This window comes from Neoarius graeffei, chromosome 11 (assembly GCF_027579695.1).
Source record: "Neoarius graeffei isolate fNeoGra1 chromosome 11, fNeoGra1.pri, whole genome shotgun sequence".
Classification (NCBI taxonomy): Eukaryota; Metazoa; Chordata; class Actinopteri; order Siluriformes; family Ariidae; genus Neoarius; species Neoarius graeffei.
The window spans coordinates 18,280,142-18,304,984 of record NC_083579.1 but is presented as its reverse complement, the minus strand read 5'-3'; the positions used below and the strand labels follow the sequence as shown (position 1 = coordinate 18,304,984).

The following is a 24,843-nucleotide window of genomic DNA, read 5'->3' as shown; positions in this document are numbered from 1 at the left end:
AAGAATAATATTTTTGTCTCATTTGTTTAACTTGGTTCTCTTTATCTACTTTTAGGACTTGTGTGAAAATCTGATGATGTTTTAGGTCATATTTATGCAGAAATATAGAAAATTCTCAAGGGTTCACAAACTTTCAAGCACCACTGTACAAACCCTCATTCTTGTCTTTAATGATTGATGGATCAAGATGAGCTGTCTTTCTCTTGTCTTCCTTCCACATGATAAGACAAGTGACAGGTTTTGAATCATTCCACTAGCACCCCATTCCATTTGGGTCCAAGTAATGGTGTTATTGGGCTTTTGTAGTTGAATTGAATGAGCACAAAGACACCCTCAGAGCCACACCCTAAAATCTAGCAGAAAGCCTTCCCAGAAGAGTGGGGCTCATTATAACAGTAAATCCTGTTATTGAAACTTGATTCATTTATGCAGTGAATGATTTTTTTTCATTGCTTTACAAATAAACAATGTTTGACACATGTAACTGAAGAAGAAGAAAGTACTGTCAGAACTAGACTGCATTTCTGCAGAGAAAATGCAAAGTGTGCTTGCTGAGCTGTAGCAGAACAGCTATCATGCTAGCATGCTAAAAGCTAGCATGCCAACATGCTAATGCCAACATGCTAACCACTAGCATGCTAACAGTTAACATACTAACATGCTAACAGCATACTAACATGCAAATAGATAACATGCTAATATATAACATGCTAACAGCTAGCATTCTAACATGCTAATGATTAACATGCTATTTGTTAAAATTCTAACACTTTAAGGCTAATATGCTGACAGCTATCATGCTAACAGCTAACAGGCTAACATGCTAATGGCTAGTATGTTAACTTTTAGCATGCTAACGTGCTGAGGGTGACATGCTAACATGCTAACAGTTAGCATGCTAACATGCTCAGGTGAACTCGCTAACAGCAAACATACGAACTCTGCATGCTACCATGCTAATCCTAACATGTTAACAGCTCTCATGATAACATGCTAATGGTGAACATGCTAACAACTCGCGAGCTAACAGCAGGCATGATATCGTAATGGGTAACATGCTAACAGCTAGCATGGTAACATGTGAATGCTTATATGCTAATTGCTATCGTGTGTGCGTGTAAGTATTCCTAATAAAGTGGCCATTGAGTTGAAGTTGATTTGCTGTCAAAGTCTCAAATGAGCAGATCCTTGCCAAATGCATCATCACCTATGGGGGAAGGGAGGAATGACTCAGTCAAGCTTCCATTGATTAGCGGCAAAATGGAGAAAAAATGGACGGATGAAAGGCAAGACAAAGATGAGTGTGGGTCAGAACCGATATCATGTGTGTGATGGGTGATTTGGCCTGAGGTGCCATATGAAGTTTGGTGGATGTGTGGTGAAGTGTTACTGAGCAAAACTCCATTCATTTGAATGGGGCCAAAAATCAATGGAAGCCTATGGAGGTAAAAAGAGATGCGTGAAAACCAAGGAAAAGACAAGTGCAGGTCTCAGATGAGGGGATGGATCTGTGCGGGGACTTGGCATCAAGTGAAGTTTCTTGAAGTTTGGTCACTTGGTTAAAAAAAATTGATGGAGAGTGAAAGTTTTTCTCCTGAAACACCATTCATTTTCAATGGGGCCAAAAATCAATGCAAGCCTATGGAGGAAAAAGGGATGAGCAAAAAGAAAGGAAAAATATGAGTGCGGGTCAGAACCGATTGCATGTATGTGTCGGGGGAGTTGGCCTGAAGTATCACATGAGGTTTGGTGCATCTGCGATGGAGCGTGTCTGAGTAGGACGATTCGATTCATGATCCCTATTCATTCTCTATGGGAAAAAAAACAAAAGAAAAACACCAAGAACAAGAGAATGGGCGCGTTGATCCAAAAGCTGTATACAAGCACACTACACCACTTCGGGCCAGACGTCTCAGAGTTGGAATGGTGTCTCTATCTCGAATGCCCTAGGAGGAGGAGTGGATCCAAAAAACGTGTCGGAATAAGGCAGAATAAGTAAACTTAAGAAGAACAATAGTGCAAGCGTGCTTGAGCAAGCCCACTAATAAACCATACTTCTTCTGAATATGATATAGTGTAGAGTAGGGTAAAAGCTCTGCTGGGGTAAGACACCACACACACACACACGTTTCCCCCAAATAATGAACAGATGGAGTCAAGTTACAGTTTTAATGTTGTTGTGGGCTACATTGATAACATTCATCCATACTTCACCTTGTGTTGGTGAAGTATTTCAAGAAGAACAAATTTCAGGTATATTGTACTAATTTTCAGCAGTCAGAATAACAACAAGGTTACTGTATATTTTAAGAATGATATATCTTTGTTGGGGTCATAGCCTGTGGGGTAAAACACCCCATCTGACTCCTACCCCTATCCCCGGGACATCATTCCTTACTATCATAATTACTGTAGTAAACATGTTGTGACCATCAAATCTATAGTTTTTCACTAAATGCAGACTAACTAATGGCCCTTTTCCACTACCCTTTTTCAGCTCACTTCAGCTCACTTCAGCCCGACATGGCTCGCGTTTCGACTACCAAAAAACAGCACGACTCAGCTCGCTTCAGCCCTGCTTAGCCCCTAAAACTCGCACCGTTTTGGAGTGGGGCTGAAGTGAGCCAAATGGCCCTTTTCCACTACCCTTTTTCAGCTCACTTCAGCTCGCTTCAGCTCACTTCAGCCCGACACGGCTCGCGTTTCGACTACCAAAACACAGCACGACTCAGCTCGCTTCAGCCCTACTTAGCCCCTAAAACTCGCACCGTTTTGGAGTGGGGCTGAAGCGAGCCAAAGTGAGCCGAGTGAGGCTGGGGGCGTGAGCAGACACTCCCCTGTGCACTGATTGGTGAGGAGGAGTGTCCTCACATGCCCACACACGCCCCGCGAGCACGCTGGGATCTGTAAACACCGCAAACCCGGAAGAAGAATAATTACGAATTACGAGAATTTCTGAAGCCTTATGCGCCTCGCCTCATCTATACGCTCTTGCCAGTATCTGTTGGCGTTGTTGGTGACAACAAGCCACAGCACCAAGACCAGCAACACTAACGACTCCATGTCCTCCATGTTTATTGTTTACTATTTGGGTCGTGAGACTACCGCTTAAAAGCTCACTGATGTCACTGTTTGCGCTGCTTAACGACATCACGTGACGTCCACCCACTTTCGCTAACTCCACCCAATGTGTCCACCCACTTCCAGCCAGCACGGTTCAGCGCGGTTGTAGTCGAAATGCAACTCCAACAGCCCCGCTCAGCTCGACTCAGCACGGCACGGCTCAGCCCGACTCAGCCGCGTTTGTAGTGGAAAAGCGGCATAAGTGGTTGAGTCAAAATATGGGGCTCTGCCCCCTTTATACAACCCACAACTTCTGATTGTTTAAAAATGCCATGAGAGAAACAGCTGAAAGAGTTGGCTCTTATTGGTGAGTCGACGTTGGTGAAGCTGACTCACTGAATTTCAGTGGTATTTTCTAGAGTCGTGGCCCATCTTTCATCTCTTGCCTTTATACAAACCTAAATGTATTTTCAAGGCTACAGAAGTCACGAAGCATCAGTTTAAACGCTGAGTCGATAAGAACCGACTCCCGAGTAAAGAACCGGCTCTTTCCTGAGTGATTCTTTTTGTTGCTCTGTTTCTGAGGAAACGGCTTTGTAAAGTGCGCGAGGACACAGAGGTCGTCACCCAACTACAACCAAACACAGGAATCGCATTTAAATGGCAGCAGAGTTCAGCTGGGGTTGATTATTTACACCACAAAGAAGATAAAGAAGTTTGCAGATACCCCTCGTGCGGCACGGTGGTGTAGTGGTTAACACTGTTGCCTCACAGCAAGAAGGTCCGGGTTCAAGCCCTGTGGCCGGCAAGGGCCTTTCCGTGCAGAGTTTGCATGTTCTCCCCGTGTTCGTGTGGGTTTCCTCTGGGTGCTCCGGTTTCCCCCACAGTCCAAAGACATGTAGGTTAGGTTAACTGGTGACTCTAAATTGACAGTAAGTGTGAATGGTTGTCTGTGTCTATGTGTCAGCCCTGTGATGACCTGGCGACTTGTCCAGGGTGTACCCCGCCTTTCGCCCGTAGTCAGCTGGGATAGGCTCCAGCTTGCCTGCGACCCTGTAGAACAGGATAAAGTGGCTAGAGATAATGAGAATGGGGATACCCCTCGTTAGTGAGTGAAATGACGGATTATAACAAACCACAGTGCTGGAGTTCCAGGTCCAGTTCCATGTCCAGTGTCCATCAGCTGGTAGTTCTCACACACCCACTGCTGACTCAGTCCCCCTGTTCTACACACTACTACACACAAACCTTACAACCAGCAGGTAGGGGACAGATTAATAATAATAATAATAATAATAACTAGGTTTGCTTTTCCTGAACGTTCTGATTCTAGATAGACAGACCGATAGACAGACAGATATATGGATAGACAGACTTATGAGAGAGAGATAAAATAAATAAAAGTAGAGTGAGTAAGACAGGCTGATAGAGGAGAGAGAGCTTGAGAGACTGCAGCAGTGACAGTTGACAGTTTTGTAAAGGATGATATGCAGTGAGTCAGTCATTATAGTGAAATAAACTCTGACAGAGTGACGTAGGACGTGAAGCAGAGGGTCTTTTATTATTAATAATAGACAGACAGATAGAGAGACTCGTCTCATCTTGTCTCGTCTTCTTCCGCTTTATCCGGGACCGGGTCGCGAAGGCAGCAGTCTAAGCATGGAAGCCCAAACTTCCCTTTCCCCAGACACCTTGGCCAGCTCCTCGGGAAGAACACTGAGGCGTTCCCAGGCCAGCCGAGAGACATAGTCCTTCCAGCATGTCCTGGGTCTTCCCCGGGGCCTCCTCCCGGGGGGACATGCCTGGAACACCTCCCCAGGGAGGCGTCCAGGAGGCATCCGAAAAAGATGCCCGAGCCACCTCAGCTGATTCCTCTCGATGTGGAGGAGCAGCGGCTCTACTCCGAGCTCCTCCCAAGTGACTGTGCTTCTCACCCTATCTCTAAGGGAGTGCCCAGCCACCCTGCGAAGGAAACTCATTTCGGCCGCTTGTATCCGCGATCTTGTTCTTTCGGTCATTACCCAAAGCTCATGACCATAGGTGAGAGTCGGAACGTAGATCGACCAGTAAATTGAGAGCTTCGCCTTTTGGCTCAGCTCCTTCTTCACCATGACGGACCGGTAAAGCGACCGCATCACTGCGGAGGCTGCACCGATCCGCCTGTCGATCTCACGCTCCATCCTTCCCTCACGCTCCATCCTGCCCCTCCTAGAACTGCCACCTTATTGTGGTGGAGTGGTTTGTGTGCTTGAATGATCCTAGGAGCTATGTTGTTGGGGGCATTATGCCCCTGTCAGGGTTTCCCAAGGCAGACAGGTCCTAGGTGACAGGCCAGACCAAGAGCAGTTCACCAAAACCCTTATGGAGAAACAATCGAGGACCGTGACGTCGCCCAGTATGGCGCAGCCGGGGCCCCACCCTGGAGCCAGGCCCGGGGTTGGGGCTCGTATGCGAGCGCTTGGTGGCCGGGCCTTTGCCCATGGGGCCCGGCCAGGCTCAGCCCAAAGAGGTGACGTGGGCCCGACCTCCTGTGGGTTCACCACCCACAGAGGTAGCAGTAGGGGACTGGTGCAGTGTGGATTGGGTGGCAGTCGAAGGCAGGGGCCTCGACGGCCTGATCCCCGGACACAGCAGCTAGCTGTTGGGACATGGAGATAGAGAGACAGATAATAATAATAATAATAATAATAGACCGACAAATAATTAATAATAATAACGTAGCTGGATATTAGACTGAAGTTGAAGCACATAACGGGAAAGTGTACAGCTTTTTCAGGAGAGAACGACTCTTATTCTCCACTGGTTTGACCTATGGACAGATGGGCAGCAGAAACACTTGCTTCAGCAGTTGTTAAGACGTTCCAAGCAGGCGTGGTTTTAAGGGGTGGTAAAAGGTGGCAGTTGCCACTGTAAAAATACGTCTTGCCACCCTAGTTGCCCCCCATTTTAAAAATAATTATTTATTAAAACACATTTTTGAAATTGGTGGCACGGTGGTGTAGTGGTTAGCGCTGTCGCCTCACAGCAAGAAGGTCCGGGTTCAAGCCCCGTGGCCGGCGAGGGCCTTTCTGTGTGGAGTTTGCATGTTCTCCCCGTGTCTGCGTGGGTTTCCTCCGGGTGCTCCGGTTTCCCCCACAGTCCAAAGACATGCAGGTTAGGTTAACTGGTGACTCTAAATTGACTGTAGGTGTGAATGTGAGTGTGAATGGTTGTCTGTGTCCATGTGTCAGCCCTGTGATGACCTGGCGACTTGTCCAGGGTGTACCCTGCCTTTCGCCCGTAGTCAGCTGGGATAGGCTGCAGCTTGCCTGCGACCCTGTAGAACAGGATAAAGCGGCTAGAGATAATGAGATGAGATGAGATGAGATTTTTGAAATTCTACAGCGATACTAAGCCCTCATCTCATCTCTACCTACCGTTATTTACGTTATTTTACACCCCACCCCCGGAATTTTGAAATGGTTTCACCCAGAGAGAGACGTCTTGTTAGCATTAGTAGCATAGACATACAACCCCGATTCCAAAAAAGTTGGGACAAAGTACAAATTGTAAATAAAAACGGAATGCAATGATGTGGAAGTTTCAAAATTCCATATTTTATTCAGAATAGAACATAGATGACATATCAAATGTTTAAACCAGGGGTTTTCAAAGTGTGGGAGAGTCAGCCCCCCCTCGGAGAGCAAATAAACAACCGCGCCCCCCCTCACAATTTTTGTTGTTGCTATACTTAATGTTCCATTCGTATTTTTAAAAAATGGTTGTTGTACACATTATTTTTTTCTTTTTCACATTTTAAACATCTGTGCTTTTTAAAACATCTTGTTTTACACATTTTAAACATCTCATAGCATCGTTAGCTAGCACCTCTTGGCAGACAACACACTGTGGCAGTGGAGCATCTTCAGATCCAGTCCATGAAAATCCAAACTTTAAATAATCGTGGTAATACTTCCTTCTTTTTCCAGTCCCCCAGGATTCCACGGGCCTTTTTTGTGATTGTTGCGGGCTAAAATGTCTGATGTTGCGGGGGTTTTCCAAAAAAAAATTGCGATGAAAGTTGCGGTGTTTTTTAGGTTTTTGTTGCGATTACATTGCGGGAGGAAGTGAAAGTTGCGAGAAATTGTTGCGATTTTCTCTTTTTGTGATTAAAATTGAGTGATATGTTAAATATTAAGTTATTACTGAAAAACTATTGATTAAAAAAACAAAGACACTGAGAAATGGTCCTATAAACAACTTTACCAATATAAAAGATTACCAGGACTACAAAAATGCAGAAAAATAGGCTTTACTTATCCAAATGCACCTGTTGGTTCAAAAGTTAAAGTGCAGAGAACCTCACAGCACAACATGAAGTTACCTTCAAATATAATACAGTATAAATGCCTCAGCTTTCATATAAGAAAAAAACTATTAATACTAGTACTGTGTACAGTCAGTCTCTCCTGAAGACTAAATTAAACAATAATTATAAGCTAATAATATAAATGGCTCAGGCTTCATAGAAGAAAAAAACAATTTGAACAGAATCTCACAGTATGATGCTGAAGCTGCCTAAACAATGGAAAATAAAATACCATTTTGGCAAAAATGTTGGCATCCATTAATTTCTTGTATTAAGTAAAAAAAAAAAGTGCACACAGTCCTTCACTGTAAACATAACACAATTTCAGTGTTGTCAGATACTGCTGACGTTTTCCAGTCCAAAATATGTTCAAAACCCGCCAAAATGCACTTGAAACCTCCCAATCTGGCAACACTGCGCGCATGCTGCTTCTCTTGAACACACGGAAGTAAGGCGGAAGGTAGTTTGTCGACGTCACCTCAAGACGACGCCAATGATTGGTCAAATTTGCGGGAAAGTTGCGGTGATTGGATATAATTGCAACACCGCCCTGAATTCACGGGGATTGGTTGAATTTGCGCTGAAGTTGCAAATCGCAACATCCTGGAGGCTCTGTTTTTTTGCTTGGCCCAGACTTTGTCTCCTCACTCACTGTAGCTTTAAGTACTAAAAATCGATCCATTTTGTCTCTCACGTTGCGCCCCCCCCGAAGAACTCTGGCGCCCCCCAGGGGGGGCACGCCCCACACTTTGAAAAGCCCTGGTTTAAACTGAGAAAATGTATCATTTAAAGAGAAAAATTAGGTGATTTTAAATTTCATGACAACAACACATCTCAAAAAAGTTGGGACAAGGCCATGTTTACCACTGTGAGACATCCCCTTTTCTCTTTACAACAGTCTGTAAACGTCTGGGGACTGAGGAGACAAGTTGCTCAAGTTTAGGGATAGGAATGTTAACCCATTCTTGTCTAAAGTAGGATTCTAGTTGCTCAACTGTCTTAGGCCTTTTTTGTCGTATCTTCCGTTTTATGATGCGCCAAATGTTTTCTATGGGTGAAAGATCTGGACTGCAGGCTGGCCAGTTCAGTACCCGGACCCTTCTTCTACGCAGCCATGATGCTGTAATTGATGTAGTATGTGGTTTGGCATTGTCATGTTGGAAAATGCAAGGTCTTCCCTGAAAGAGACGTCATCTGGATGGGAACATATGTTGCTCTAGAACCTGGATATACCATTCAGCATTGATGGTGTCTTTCCAGATGTGTAAGCTGCCCATGCCACATGCACTAATGCAACCCCATAGCATCAGAGATGCAGGCTTCTGAACTGAGCACTGATAACAACTCGGGTCGTCCTTCTCCTCTTTAGTCCGAATGACACGGCGTCCCTGATTTTCATAAAGAACTTCAAATTTTGATTCGTCTGACCACAGAACAGTTTTCCACTTTGCCACAGTCCATTTTAAATGAGCCTTGGCCCAGAGAAGACGTCTGCGCTTCTGGATCATGTTTAGATATGGCTTCTTCTTTGAACTATAGAGTTTTAGCTGGCAACAGCGGATGGCACGGTGAATTGTGTTCACAGATAATGTTCTCTGGAAATATTCCTGAGCCCATTTTGTGATTTCCAATACAGAAGCATGCCTGTATGTGATGCAGTGCCGTCTAAGGGGCCGAAGATCACGGGCACCCAGTATGGTTTTCCGGCCTTGACCCTTACGCACAGAGATTCTTCCAGATTCTCTGAATCTTTTGATGATATTATGCACTGTAGATGATGATGATATGCTCAAACTCTTTGCAATTTTACACTGTCGAACTCCTTTCTGATATTGCTCCACTATTTGTCAGTGCAGAATTAGGGGGATTGGTGATCCTCTTCCCATCTTTACTTCTGAGAGCCACTGCCACTCCAAGATGCTCTTTTTATACCCAGTCATGTTAATGACCTATTGCCAATTGACCTAATGAGTTGCAATTTGGTCCTCCAGCTGTTCCTTTTTTGTACCTTTAACTTTTCCATCCTCTTATTGCCCCTGTCCCAACTTTTTTGAGATGTGTTGCTGTCATGAAATTTCAAATGGGCCAATATTTGGCATAAAATTTCAAAATGTCTCACTTTCAACATTTGATATGTTGTCTATGTTCTATTGTGAATACAATATCAGTTTTTGAGATTTGTAAATTATTGCATTCCATTTTTATTTACAATTTGTACTTTGTCCCAGCTTTTTTGGAATCGGGGTTGTATAAACATAGACGCCGCATTGAGCTGGTGGCCCGTTGCTGGGATACGTCAGAGTGTCCGCCATATTGGATGTGGCAAATCTTCCCCGTAAACCAATGCAAGTAAATGGACTGAACTTCATAAAGCCCCTTTCTACAATAATATTTAACTCGATGCCTTTTATTCACCCATTAAGACACACACGTATATATATTGGGAAACAAACAGGCATCAAAACAACATATATAACTTTTAATGTGATGGTTATAAATAGTGTGCGAAATGCCCGTCAATATTCTGAATGACTGCCAAACTGAGTTCGGCCAGGTTCTAACGTCATACCAAAACAAAATACATCACTGATTCCTTCACATTCAGAAAGGTTAAAAACATTCATCATACGTTCAAAAACGTTCATCATAGTGTGGCACTGTATTATCTAATTCTCACTGCTTATAACTATACACCTACCCGGTGGAGATGAGCTGGGAAACTGAAGAATGAAGGAACAGCTCCCTCTCTGATCCTGACTGTCTGACCTGTTCTGTCAAAATCCTCCGTTCTGAAGTGTTCACTGCAGAGCATGGATGACGGAGTAGCAGAAAACCCTTCCCGTCGCACAGCTGTCTCCCACTGCTTTTTCATGTCTTTATTTTTGGGAAACCTACATAGTATGTGAAAAGTTAGCTAAGCAACTAACAACAATCAGCGTAGTTACGAAGGAAATACTTCGTTGTTTGGAGACAGGTTTCACCGAGCGGCTATTATGCGCGAGACTTCATATTAGCCACAAAGTCAGAAAAATCTGTTCGTAAAATTATGTTATAATGACCAAATACAATGAAAAGTATTTTTCCAGTCTCACCTGTGAAAGGTGATCTCGTTTGGACGGTAAACCTGCAGTTAAACGCAGCACATGAATGAGGCATCTTTATTCTCAGCTACTGTCTAGACGCTATACCAGAGACGGTTGAAGAATCTCCACTTTGCCACATCCAATATGGTGGCGAGGATGACGTATGATTCTACGCAGAAGGCGGTGTCTATGTTTATATGTCTATGATTAGTAGCAGGTCAGCCTAGCTCGCGTTTTCGCCTGTGTGCTATTCAGTTTAAGTGATATACTTAATTTGTTTCTTTTAGTTTTATGGAAATCGAGGATGAACACATCTGTATAAGTTTGAAGTCTTCAGTAAAGATCCATAATCTAAACCGTTCGCTATCTGTCTATTTTTTGATACATCGCTAGGGCAGAATAGTTCCATTCATTGCTTGGGAATATACTTTCAGAAAAGATGGTTTAGATGGTTGAATCCATTTTCCTTGATGGTACAATAGCTCAATACATATTTGACAAGATGACGGGGTGAAAGTAAGCCGGTCCTGGCCGGTCCGGCGTACCACTAAAAGATTTGGCCATACCGGAAAGAAAAATATACTGTCTCTGAAAAAAAAAAATGCACTTTCAGCATAACACACCTGCTAATGTCAATTTACCAAAAGCAACACGTTTTCCTCAATATACATTGCATATAACTTGTTCTGACCTGTCTCTGAATTATGTCTGAAGTGAATTCCTTCCGTGTTTTACTCGACAGACAATATGCGAGATAGTGCGCGTAGCCCACTGCTTAACCATCTTGCGCCAACGTGCGCAGCTGGTATCCAAAGTATTTTAGCAGACAGAATGTCCAAAATGAAAAGTTAGTTTTCAACTGTTCAGCTAAAAAAAATGTTATTAAAACGATTGTGTTGTTGAAATGATGTGTTTGTAATTTATTTATAATCAAAAACTGATACAGGTGGATGAAAGAGTGATAGTGTGATAAAGTACTATACTAGTACTACTGAGTGATGAGAAGTCCTAGTGAATGCTCGATAAGTAGACAATAATAAATAATTAGGTGTATTTTTCGGCGCGCGCACTATGATTATTTCCTTCACCATTCTGTATAAACTCTAGAGACTATTGTGTGTGAAAACCCCAGAAGATCAGCAGTTTATGAAATACTCAAACCAGTCCATCTGGCACCAACACCCATGCCACAGTGAAAGTCCTAGAGATCACAATTTTTCCTTTTCTGATGTTTTGAATTGAACATTAACTGAAGCTCTTGATTTGTATCTGCATGATTTTATGCATTGTGCGGCTGTCAAGGGATTGGCTGATTAGAGAAATGCATAAAACAGCAGGTGTATGTATGGGTGTTCCTAATAAAGTGGCTGGTGAGTGTAGATGAAAATATATATACTGTATAACCTTTTATGATCATAAGCGTGATCCAGCTTTTGAGTGGCCACCTTCAGCTGTGTTTTGATTACTACCCGTCCTGTTGTGTGAGACACCCAGAAAATCTAATATCACTAACCAGGGTTTTCAGGTTTCAGAAGAAAATCTAGTTCAACTGCATCTCAAAAACCTGAGTGTAGGTGCAATAGGCTTATCAAATCAGTCTCATGTAAAAAGGGATCAGTCTCATAAATTCATTAATCATTAATTCAAGTGTCTAATAGTTTAGAGATAAACTATTAAAATCAATGGAGTAACTTAGTGGTGATGCTGCTATAGTTTTAGTGAGTATTGTAGCTCTAATGTCAAGTCAAGTTTATTTGTATAGCGCTTTTAACAATAAACATTGTCGCAAAGCAGCTTTACAGAATTTGAACGACTTAAAATATGAGCTAATTTTATCCCCAGTCTATCCCCAACGAGCACGCCTGTGGTGACGGTGGCAAGGAAAAACTCCCTCAGACGACACGAGGAAGAAACCTCGAGAGGAACCAGACTCAAAAGGGAACCCATCCTCATCCGGGCAACAACAGACATGACTATAACATTAACAGTCCTAACAAAGTCAGCTTCATTGATGCTATAAACCCCCCACCAATGGAAACCTGAGTGCAAAACCGTTCACGACAACCACAGTCCCTAAGTCAGCAAGTCAACTGCAGTCTCCAGCCACTGCAAGAGTCCAGAGCGTCCTCCAGGCACGACCCCCAACTGTCCACATGGGGCTGCCCTCCACAGGAGCGATGCGATGAGACTCCAACCAGACACAGGGCACCAGGATGGACCAGGCAGGTCCGAGGAGCAGAAGAGGCCAGCATCTTGATCCCAGGACCGACATGTAACTCAGAGGGACAGATTTGGGGGGGAGAAGAGAGAGAAAACACAGGTTGTTAGGTATGCCCAATGTCACCTGAATAAGTAGGAACAGTATACATATTGCACTGAGTACAAGCAGGGACTCCGGCAACTAACTATGACAGCATAACTAAAAGGGGACAGCCAGAAAGTAACACAGGCATGAGGGAGCCCCGGGACATAAAGCAGCCAGCCACTATACCGTCAACAAACTCGAGTGAGCAAGCGAGTGGGGACTGACAGCATCCATACATCCCAGTTTACCAAAACACTCTATGTCTGAGGACCCTCCAGATCTACACCTTTACCTCATAAACACCATTAAAGGACCCATGGCATGGTGGTTTGTTGATGCTTTAAACGGGCTCGTGGAGGTTTCTGGATGTTATATCCGCAGCCTTTCTCGAAATGAACCCTCGGCACGTAGATATAGCCTCCTGGGAGAAAGCCCCATTTCAGCCCTTTTCCCAGTGCGTAGTTTTGCTAATGAGAAGCATGGAGGCGGGGAAGGGTAGAGGGTGGGGGCGGGCCATGGGGGGAGGGGGAGGGGCTTGACCAAGCTGCGGGCATGCTACCTGTGTGTGAACAGTAGCAATGGCAGGTCAAGCAACAGTCCAAGCTTCGTAAACTCAACGTGACACAGAGAACAGAGAGTGAGAGTGTTCGGAGTGGTAGTTTATGAACGTATAATACCCTAGGCTTGAACACGCACTCCATAACCAAAGAGGATAGAAGCAGCAACTACAGCAACATATCGCTTATCCAACAGAAGACATGCATTGCGGAGCAATAGTCAAACATAAGCTCATAAGTTACAGTCAATTTCCAGACTAAACTCAGTTTAACAGAGCATGCTGCATGCTTTTTGGTTTTGTAGCGCAGAGTACCTGGCTAACTGCAGGAAGTGGTTAGCTGCACAGCTAATGTAGCCATTGCAAGGCTAACGCACCGATTTTAAAACATGGCAAAACGACTTAACAGTTATACACTTACTTGTTCGGTGTTTGTGGCTGATGCAGCAGGGATGCTTGGTACGGACCCAGGCTTCAGTGACAGTTGATGTGCAAAACCTGCCCTGTACTGTCCCAAGTTGTGGAAACATTCATCAGGAAAATGCTTCCGACAAACATACACCGTCTTAGGTAGACTCGACGGCGTATTATTGGAGTAAATAAAATTAAGCCACTGCGTCTTCAGGGGCTCTCCCGTCGGCAGTAAAAACAGACTCCTTTCTGTGTTGTCACATCCATGTACAGCGCAATTTCCATGTTTCGCTCGCTTAGGTGGTGCCATGTTGTTGTGTCTCCTCACTACAAAATTGAAGTGACGTATCTATGGTGGCAACTTTTGAGCTGGGCGGGCAATCCATACAGTGGGTGGGAATCCAGAGGGGGGGGCGTGGGGATCATCTCCCTTGCTGATGTAGTAAAGGGAAGAGCCTATCAACGCGCCATTTTGACGCGCCATTCTCAAATGTTGACAAAGGGTGGGCATAGTTTGGTTTACACATTATGACATTTCTAGCCACTGGGGTGACTTAAGAAGGTCAGAGGAACTCATTTTAATGTTAAAAAACCTCAGGTAGTGAAAATTTCATGCCATGGGACCTTTAACAAAAGGCTTGACTAAACAGATGTGTTTTCAGCCTCGACTTAAACACTGAGACTGTGTCTGATTCCCGAACACTACTTGGAAGGTTGTTCCATAACTGTGGGGCTTTGTAAGAAAAGGCTCTGCCCCCTGATGTCGCCTTCACTATACGAGGTACCAGCAGATAGCCTGCACCTTTTGATCTAAGTAGGCGTGGCGGGTCATAGAGGAGCAGAAGTTCACTCAGGTACTGTGGCATGAGACCATTCAGTGCTTTAAAGGTCAATAGTAGTATTTTATAATCAATACGAAATTTGATTGGGAGCCAATGCAGTGTGGATAAGACAGGGGTGACGTGGTCATATTTTCTATTTCTAGTAAGGACTCTTGCTGCTGCATTTTGAACTAACTGGAGTTTATTTATGCACTTATTGGAACATCCAGACAGTAAGGCATTACAATAATCCAACCTGGAGGTAACGAAAGCATGAACTAGTTTTTCCGCGTCATGTAGTGACATTAAATTTCTTATCTTAGCAATATTTCTGAGATGAAAGAAAGCTATCCGGGTAGCATTATCAATGTGAGTTTTGAATGAAAGACTGGGGTCAATAATCACTCTGAGGTCTTTTACTGCTGCACGTGAAGAAACAGAAAGGCCATCCAGAGTTACTATGTAATCAGAAAACTTACTTCTAGCTGCATGTGGTCCTAATACAAGTACTTCAGTCTTGTCAGAGTTAAGCAGAAGGAAGTTGATAAGCATCCAGTGTCTAATGCCCTTTACACATTCCTCAATTCTCTTAAGCTGGTGTCTCTCATCAGGTTTTGCAGAAACATACAACTGTATGTCATCAGCATAACAGTGGAAACTAATACAATGTTTATGAATAATATCACCTAGAGGTAACATATATAAAGAAAAAAAGCAGTGGACCCAAGACAGAACTTTGTGGAACACCAAACTTTACCTCAGTACGTCTAGAAATATCACTATTTATATCAACATACTGACAGCGATCAGTTAAATAAGAGCTGAGTCAGGAGAGGGCCGTTCCCTTAACTCCCACAACATTTTCTAGTCTATCCAGAAGAATGGAATGATCAATGGTATCAAATGCTGCACTAAGGTCAAGCAACACAAGCAGCGAGACAGAGCCCTGATCAGATGCCAACTGTAGGTCTAATGTAATATTTTTACTCTACATTTATAACATTCATATAACAACCAAATGGGCGAAGGCAATTAGAATACTTGTTTGGCAGAGGTTGGCACTCAGTGAATGTTGTAGCAATAGACAGGACAGTTTATTCCAAAGGTACCATTTATTGAAATAGCTGACATGAATTAGCAAACTAATACTGATCAGATATAGCAACAATAGCAGCCAAGGAATAATTCAATATAAATGGTGATACAATGTATACAGGTAATAATCAGTAATGTATAGAGCAATAGTCAGTAGTAAGTGGAATAATAACCAGTAGTAAACAGAGTAAGAGATCAGCAGTGAATATGATGATAACTAAGGCACTAATGGTGATCAGAAGTAATAGGCTATATGCAAGTTTACAGTGTAGGGGCGAGTGGATGTTAAAATGTGAGAGGGAACTCACGTGTTTGTGTGTCTGTGTGAGAATGTGTGTGTAAGAGTGTGTGTGTGTGTAAGGGTGTGTGTGAGTGTGCACAGCTGCGCACTAACGAGATGAGGAGGAGCTAGGGAGAGAGGGCGTGCGCAGGTGCACGACAAGGAGGAGGGGAGTGAGGCTGTGTGCGCGCACGGGTGAGATGGGTATGGTGTGTGAATGTAATGCGCGAGTCTTTGTGCTAGGTCTCAAACCCAAACTTCTACTCAACCTTAGCTACTCCTGAAATCCCAATGTTGAGGGGTGTAGTGCGATGGAGGGAGTTAAAAAAAAGAGAGAGAGAGAGAGAGAGAGAGAATGCATGCACGATCTAACTAAATACAGATAGTAAACAAAGCAAATCAAACAACATGCGGTCTAAGACCGACTTTCATGTGAATCAAAATGCGTACATTTAAACCATGAATGAATTCAAATAAACAACACTCTTCACATTAACTAGCCACAACTAAGACTAACAATTGCCCAGATGCTAGCCTTACTTGAGATCGCTCTTGCTTGGCGACTGAAAGTGCGCCGTTTGTTATCTGAAGACAGCACAGAACACAGGTCCAGGGAGAAAACAGTTCTGTTCCTTTTGCTTTTACAGCTCATCAGCTGAAGCTCTTCGGTGTCCCGTTGGTTGTCCGATGATCTGGAAGAAATCTTGTTTGTAGTTCGTCGACATTGTGAAAGGGAAAAGGGATCCGGTCGCCTTTTCTCTTTAAAATACTGCGTGGGCTGCAGTAACTTACCGGTTCAGTTATTATTACAACTATGCAAAGATCAAATACATTGAACTTTGGCTAAAGGTCTGGTATCAATAGCTTGTTCTTTGTTCTTTAGCACAGATGCAATGATGTCTCTTTCACGTGTGGAGATCCACCGCCAGAGAGACAGAATTTTGGTTCTGCCGCGGGTTTAAAGCACAGTCGTGACTTCACTGTATTTGGTATCCGGTATCATCTATGTATCCAATACCATTACAGGGAGTCAGAAGAATGGGCAGAGATAGAACATGGCATCGAGTACAGGGATTTTTGTGTTCAATGCTGTACAGCAGAAGGGAGAAGATGGCTCATAAAGTGAAACAGGGAATTGGTGACTATGGCTACGGCATGGCAGCTCACCCGACATGAGTGATTCTAGTCCAGGTTTAAATAAGTCCCATGCTAACGTTTCTCTCTGCTGTGTGTATTTAGAGTTTGTTGGGTGAAGCATACCAGTGCAGTGGTGTGTTTCTGGAGCTGCTGAACAGTGAAAAAGCTTACGTGCATCTTCTACAGGCTACACAGCGTCTACTGCATTCCACTACGAGTAGCTCTGGACTCCAGCTGAGCTATAATTAGCTCTGCTAATCTTGTGATGCTCTTTAATCCCATGATGGACATCCTGGAAGCCAATAAATAAAAAAACAAACAAAACACCACCTTTGTAATACTGTAGTACTGAGGATGAGAAAATGTCTTATATGCATGTGATACGGTATGTGTGACTTTGACATGGGGGGGAAAAAAAAGTGTAAGTTTTAGACAGATTAGTACTGACCTTGTGTCTCGTTTAATCCTTCATGCCTTTTTTTCTTATAAAGCTCTTTTTTATTTGATGTGTGCATGTCAGTGTTTTTCTGCAGGACCTTATAGAAAGAGCTAAGGAATGGAGTCCCGTGCAGTGTGTAGGCAATGTGTTTGTCTGATTCTGTGCCAAGCTACGGGTTTACACCAATTTCTTCAACAACTACTATGCTGCTATCACGACCATAGATAAGGTAGAAACGCGCTCTGTGACCTTGGTTAATAAAAAGTCCTTTGGTTAGTAAAGCAAAACTGCCTTGAATGTCCTGTTCATGGCAAATGCAAAACCAGCCTACAGTCATAGAGCGAGAAAATAAAATCACTTAACACACCAAAAAAACATAGTCCTAACATCTCCAGTTAATATTTAATTAAGCTGCTTAATCAGTTCTCTTCCAGAAGAACAACCCACTTCCTTTTTTCACTTTCCAACATGACATGGTTCTTAAATTATTTGCATGATTTCCAATTTCTAATCAACTACCAGCTCACTTCTGGCTAATTATCACTTCTTGATTTACAGTGTAACGAGATGCTTCCTGCATTTCGAGCCTTTCCAAAGAGACATTACAGGACCCTCATTACAAGGATGTTAAGGTAATGCTGGAATGAGTCTAATCAAAAACCAAAAAGCTCACAACTACAGATTTAACATGTTCATATTCTGCGTCCAGCCTTCAGGAGCTGTTTCTAAGTCCATCCATAAGGGTGGAGGACTATGTGACTCTGCTCCACTCTCTGATGCTTCACACACCACCTGAACACCCTGATCACACACACATATCTTCTGCCTTATACACGTTATGGAATTATAGGAAGTTCATCAACAAGGTAACGAACACATCTGTCTATACACACAGAACCTCTACAGCTTTCTTTTAAACACTCCGGAAATATCCACCCTGAAGGACTCGTGTATTAATCTTTCATTGACGTTGGTCTATTTTCACTTTGGTTAACGGTTTCCTATGTTGCCCACAATGCTGTTTGATTGGTCACTGGTTCATCTCCAGCTAAAGAGACTGATGCAGCAGTGCTTTAGTCCTCTAGTCTGTCCAGCTCTGTCGTCTGTAACTCTGCTGAAACAGATCTGCATCATATAGCTGATTTGCATTCTGGAAATTTGAGTCCAGTGCTTGCAGTCTGCACTCTTACACTAACTGGCCACTTTAATAGGAACTTGTTCTTGAGTCTAAGATTCCTATTCTTGGCTTCAGCCACCAAGCTGAAGAAGGAGTCCTATCGGGCTTGGTTAGTCTGTGGGTCTCCAGAGGCAGCTTACAGATACTGATGGGCCAAGCAGAACACGGGTCTGGCGGTCGCTGAAGCAAAAACTCAGGTGTGGGAGGAGTTCGGTGAGGCCATGGAAAGCGACTTTTGGTCAGCCTTGAAGAAATTCTGGCAAACTGTCCGGTGGCTCAGGAAGGGGAAGCAGTGCTCTGTCCTGACTGTTTACAGTGGGGATGGAGTGCTGTTGACCTCAACTGGGGACATCGTCTGGTGGTGGAAGGAATATTTCGAGGATCTCCTCAATCCCACCTTCATGCCATCCGAGGAGGATGCAGAGTCCGAGGGTGCTTGGGAGGACTCGCCTATCACAGGGGCTGAGGTTGCCGAAGTGGTTAAAAAGTTCCTCGGTGGCCGGGTTCTGGGGGTTGATGAGATTCATCCTGAGTTCCTGAAGGCACTGGAAGTTGTTGGGTTGTCTTGGCTGACACACCTCTTCAACATTGCATGGAGGTCAGGGACAGTGCCTCTGGATTGGCAGACTGGGGTGGTAGTCCCCTTTTTTAAAAAAGGGGACCAGAGGGTGTGTTCCAACTATAGGGGATCACACTTTTCAGCCTCCCCAAGAAAGCCTATACTGGGGTGCTGGAGAGGAGAGTCCGGTTGATAGTCAAACCTCAGATTCAGGAAGAACAATGCGGTTTTTGCCCTGGTTGTGGAACACTGGACCAGCTCTTTACCCTTGCAAGGCTACTGGAGGGTGCATGGGAGTTTGCCCAACCGGTCTACATGTGTTTTGTGGACCTGGAGAAAGCTTATGACTGTGTCCCTCATGGTGCCCTGTGGGGGGTGCTTTGGGAGTATGGGGTTCGAGGCCCACTGCTGCGGGCCATTTGTACCCTGTATGACTGGAGCAGGAGTTTGGTTCACATTGCTGGCAGTAAGTCAGACTTGTTCCCAGTGCATGTGGGACTCCACCAGGGCTGCCCATTTTCACCAGTTCTGTTCATAACTTTTATGGACAGAATTTCTAGGTGCAGCCAAGGGGTGGAGGGTGTCCGGTTTGGTGGCATCAGGATGGCGTCTCTGCTTTTTGCGAATTATGTGGTTCTGTTGGCTTCATCAATCTGTGACCTACAGCATGCGCTGGGACGGTTTGCAGCAGAGTGTGAAGCGGCTGGGATGAGGATCAGCAACTCCAAATCCGTGGCCATGGCGCTCAGCCAGAAATGGGTGGAGTGCCTACTTAGGGTCAGGGGGGAGTTTAAGTATCTCTGGGTCTTGTTCACAAGTGAGGGTAGGGGGGATTGGGAGTTGGACAGACAGTGATGCGGATGCTAAACTGGTCTGTTGTGGTAAAGAGAGAGCTGAGCCAAAAGGCAAGGCTTTCAATTTACTGGTCCATCTACGTTCCCACTCTCACCTATGGTCACAAGCTGTCAGTAGTGACCGAAAGAATGAGATCGCAGATACAAGCGGTTGAAATGAGTTTTCTCCACAGGGTGGCTGGGCTCTCCCTTTGAGACGGGGTGAGAAGCTTGGTCATTCGGGAGAGACTCAGAGTAGAACTGCTGCTCCTCCACATCGAAAGGAGTCAGTTGAGGTGGTTTGGGCACCTTGTTAGGATGCCCCCGGATGCCTCCCATCTGTGCATGCCCCACCGGGAGGAGACCCCGGGGCAGACCCAGGACATACTGGAGAGATTCTATCTGTACTGGGAATGCCTCAGTATTCCCCCGGAAGAGCTGGTGGAGGTGGCCGGGGAGAGGGAAGTCTGGGCTGCTCTGCTTAGGTTGCTACCACCGCGCCCCAGATAAGCGGCAGAAAATGGGTGGATGGATGGGCTGTTCTTGTCTGCAGGAATGGAACCCAACGTGGTCTTCTGCTGTTGCATGTGGAGATGCTTTTTTGCTCACCACATTTGTGAAGAGTGATTGTGTTACTATTATATCCTTCCTGGCAGCTCAAACCAATCTAGCCATTTTCCTCTTAACTTCTCTAATCAACAAGGCATTTCCACCCACAGAACTGTTGCCTACTCAGTGTTTTTTGTTTTTCTCACCATTCTGTGTAAACTGCAGACTGTTGTGTGAGAACCCCAGGAGATCAGCAGTTTCTGAAATACTCAAATCAGTCCATCTGGCACTAACACCCATGCCAGAGTGGAAGTCACGGAGATCAGTTTTTCCCATTCTGATGTTTGAAGTGAACATTAACTGAAGCTCTTGATTTGTATCTGCACAATTTGATGCATTGTGCTGCTGTCAAAGGATTGGCTGATTAGAGAACTGCATAAAACAGCAGGTGGATGTATGGGTGTTCCTAATAAAGTGGTGTTTGGCAGAACCCTTTATCCAAAGCCATATACAGAAGAGTTTAAGTCTCCATCAAAAATACATTCTGTTCCAAGTACAAATAGGTCTGAAAACACTGTCAAACTGAAAACCCTGTTAAAGAGAAGATGGTTAAAACAAATTCATGCTGTAACATCTCACCAGGTCTCATGAAGAGGTTCCTCTGACTACAGCTTAAAGTCAGCCATGGTTCCTGTAGTGGAAATCTGCCTTAAGGTTCCTGGAGCAGTTACAGAAACGGGGGGAACCCACACGCACAAAGTACCTTCCACTCTCCTATACTCTGTGGAAAAGGCTGTTGAGTTGCAGTTTTAAATCAAGAGCTCAATTAAAATGTCAAATTACATGATTCAGTCCACAATATGTGGACTGAAGCAGTAGAGAATGAGCTCATCAGGCCAATCAATGCACACTAAGGGCACATTAAGTTCTACAGCAGTTTGTTGCTGTCAAGGGATTGGCTGATTAGAGAACTGTATAAAACAGCAAATGGATGGGTTTTCCTAATAAAGTGGCCAGTGAGAGTATGTCAGACTTCTAAGTAATATGACTTTGCATGTTGCTGGAAAATGCAACCAAGAAATTAGCACAAGATTCACAAAGCATGTTTAATACTCTGTTTCAGGGTGGGCATTTGGGGGGGGGGGGGGGGGGGAATTAAATCTACTAAAATCTTTACTGCTCATGTGTCAGTTGAAAAAAGTTTAAACCAGGAGGAGAAAATGCTGGAAGTCCAGAAGATCATTCAGAGCTGCCCAGTGAGTTGCACCATTATAATAATTCATTATTCATGAAGATCAGAGATCAGGTTCTCCAGGATGAATAAAGTTCACATACAGTGCCTTGCAAAAGTATTTATACCCCTTGAACTTTTTCACATTTTTCCACCTTACAACCACAAACTTAAAAGTTTTTTATTGAGATTTTATGTGATAGACCAACACAGAGTAGCACATAATTGTGAAGTGAAACGAAAATGATAAATGGTCTTCAAAATTTTAAACAAATAAAAATCTGAAAAATGTGATGTGCATTAGTATTCAGCCCCACTGTGTCAATACTTTGTAGAGCCACCTTTTGCTGCAATTATAGCTGCAAGTCTTTTGTGGTATGTCTCTACCAGCTTTGCACATCTAGACACTGAAATTTTTGCCCATTCTTCTTTGCAAAATAGCTCAAGCTCAGCCAGATTGGATGGAGAGCGTCTGTGAACAGCAATTTTCAAGTCTTGCCACAGATGCTCAATGGGATTTAGGTCTGGACTTTGACTGGGCCATTCTAACACATGAATATTCTTTGATCTAAACCATTCCATTGTAGCTCTGACTGTATGTTTAGGGTCATTGTCTTGCTGGAAGGCGAATTTCCTTCCCAGTCTCAAGTCTTTTGCAGCCTCCAACAGGTTTTCTTCCAGGATTGCCCTGTATTTAGCTCCATCCATCTTCCCATCAACTCTGATCAGCTTCCCTGTCCCTGCTGAAGAAAAGCATCCCCATAGCATGATGCTGCCACCACCATGTTTCACAGTGGGGATGGTGTGTGCAGGGTGATGAGCAGTGTTAGTTTTCTGCCACACATCGCGCTTTGCATTTAGGCCAAAAAGTTCAATTTTGGTCTCATCGGACCAAAGCACCTTCTTCCACATGTTTGCTGTGTCCCCTGCATTTCTTATGCCTGTCTTTCAGCAATGGCTTTCTTCTTGTCACTCTTCCAAAAAGGCCAGATTTGTGGAGTGTACAACTTATAGTTGTCCTGTGCACAGATTCTCCCACCTGAGCTGTGGATTTCTGCAGCTCCTCCAGAGTGATCATGGGCCTCTTGGCTGCTTCTCTGACTCTCCTTGCTTGCTCTGTCAGTTTAGGTGGATGGCCATGTCTTGGTAGATTTGCAGTTGTGCCATACTTTTTCCATTTTTGAATGATGGATTGAACAGTGCTTCTTGAGATGTTCAGAGCTTGGGATTTTTTTTTATAACCTAACCCTAATTTAAACTTCTCCAGAACTTTATCCCTGACCTGTGTGGTGAGTTCTTTGGTCTTCATGATGCTGTTTGTTCTTCAGTGTTCTCTAGCAAACCACTGAGGCCTTCACAGAACAAGTGTATTTTATGCTGAGAGTAAATTACACACAGTAGGACTCTATTAACTAATTAGATGACTTCTGAAGGCAATTAATTGCACTGGATTGTATTTAGAGGTATCAGAGTACAGGGGGCTGAATACTAATGCACACCACATTTTTCAGATTTGTATTTGTTTAAAATTTTGAAGACCATTTATCATTTTCGTTTCACTTCACAATTATGTGCTACTCTGTGTTGGTCTATCACATAAAATCTCAATAAAAAACTTTTAAGTTCGTGGTTGTAAGGTGGAAAAATGTGAAAAAAGTTCAAGGGGTATGAATACTTTTGCAAGGCACTGTACATTTTAGATTGTTCTGTAATTAAAACAAGTGTATACAAAGAAAATGTAGCAAATGTGCGTTGACACAAACATGCTGAAATAAAACTATTGACTGTTAGAATCTAGAAGAGGAAGGCCGATATCTGATCAGTGTGCAGGACAAGGCATTACTGAGCTGCCTTAATGAAGACATCACTCAGGTACACAGATCAGGTAGCACACAACATCCTCAAGAAGCACGGCAGTGTTGAGTTTCTTCTCTGTTCTGGTATAGCAACCATGTTGGTCTAAAAAAAATCAGTTGAAAAGGTGAACTAAATCTCTTCTTATCAGGATGTACGAATGTGTTAAGGAGTTGGGACTGTTTCTGTTTAACGATGTTGTGGTGTTGACTGAAAAAAGACAGACTCTCATGCCATTCAGTGTCGCAGTAAAGACATCTCGCACATTCCTCACCTCTGTAAGCTTACGCAGCCTCAGTGTCTCCGATATAGTGGACACAAAGTGTGAGTATAATTCAGATGTAACCAAGTACAGACACATCATTTTGATATTCATTTCAGTTTGATCTAGTTTTTACATTTTTCTTGTTCTTTGATGATGTTAAAAGAAAAATTGGACAGTCATTATGATGAAATGCTGCATGAAGGACATCATTTTAATTAGCAAAAGCATCGTGTCCAATAATTTATATCATAGATGCTGATACATGCAACACACCATAGATAGTTTGTTCACTTGGTCATCTAAGATGGAAATCTTGCCAGTAGGTTCCACAAGGCCTCTGATTCAAGAGTTGAACGAAGTTCTACAAAGTATTATTTATTGTTATGAAGAGAAAATTGCCTCTTTTCATCAGCCTTTTTTTTTTTTTTTTTAATTTTCCATTCCCAGATATGCAGAATTCCTTCCTCCTAGAGAGCCCAAATGGCCAGTGGATCTGTGCCACGGACAAAAAGGAGGATAAGATGAGGTGGCTGGGTGCTTTAAGTAGTGCTTTAAATGCAGCCGAACACAGTTAAAGCAGCTGGAGGTGTGTCAAGTTCATCTAGGTGAGAATATCATCTCAATGGTGGAAATATTCCCAGCCTGAAGCAAAAGCAGTAGTCGGTGGTGTCAGTATGGATTCAGTGGTTAAATATTCTGTTGTGTTCAAGACAAAGTAAAATTCCATCCATCCATTATCTGTAACCGCTTATCCCATGCAGGGTCACGGGCAAACTGGAGCCTATCCCAGCTGACTGTGGGCGAGAGGCAGGGTACACCCTGGACAAGTCGCCAGAT

General features: G+C 43.7%; 1 protein-coding gene across 1 annotated transcript; it reads left to right on the top strand.

Moving 5' to 3' along the window:
• Positions 1-5,815: 5,815 nt before the first annotated feature.
• On the top strand, positions 5,816-24,581 carry LOC132893625 (epithelial cell-transforming sequence 2 oncogene-like; the record flags this gene model as incomplete). The annotated part of the gene is given in 11 exon segments (XM_060932772.1): positions 5,816-5,932; positions 17,202-17,287; positions 17,289-17,406; positions 17,621-17,767; positions 18,097-18,170; positions 18,248-18,404; positions 18,799-18,809; positions 21,858-21,912; positions 23,679-23,763; positions 23,889-24,065; positions 24,454-24,581. Coding segments are annotated over 11 exon segments (1,155 nt in total), but the record flags the coding sequence as incomplete, so codon positions are not given.
• Between the last annotated feature and the right edge of the window lie 262 nt (positions 24,582-24,843).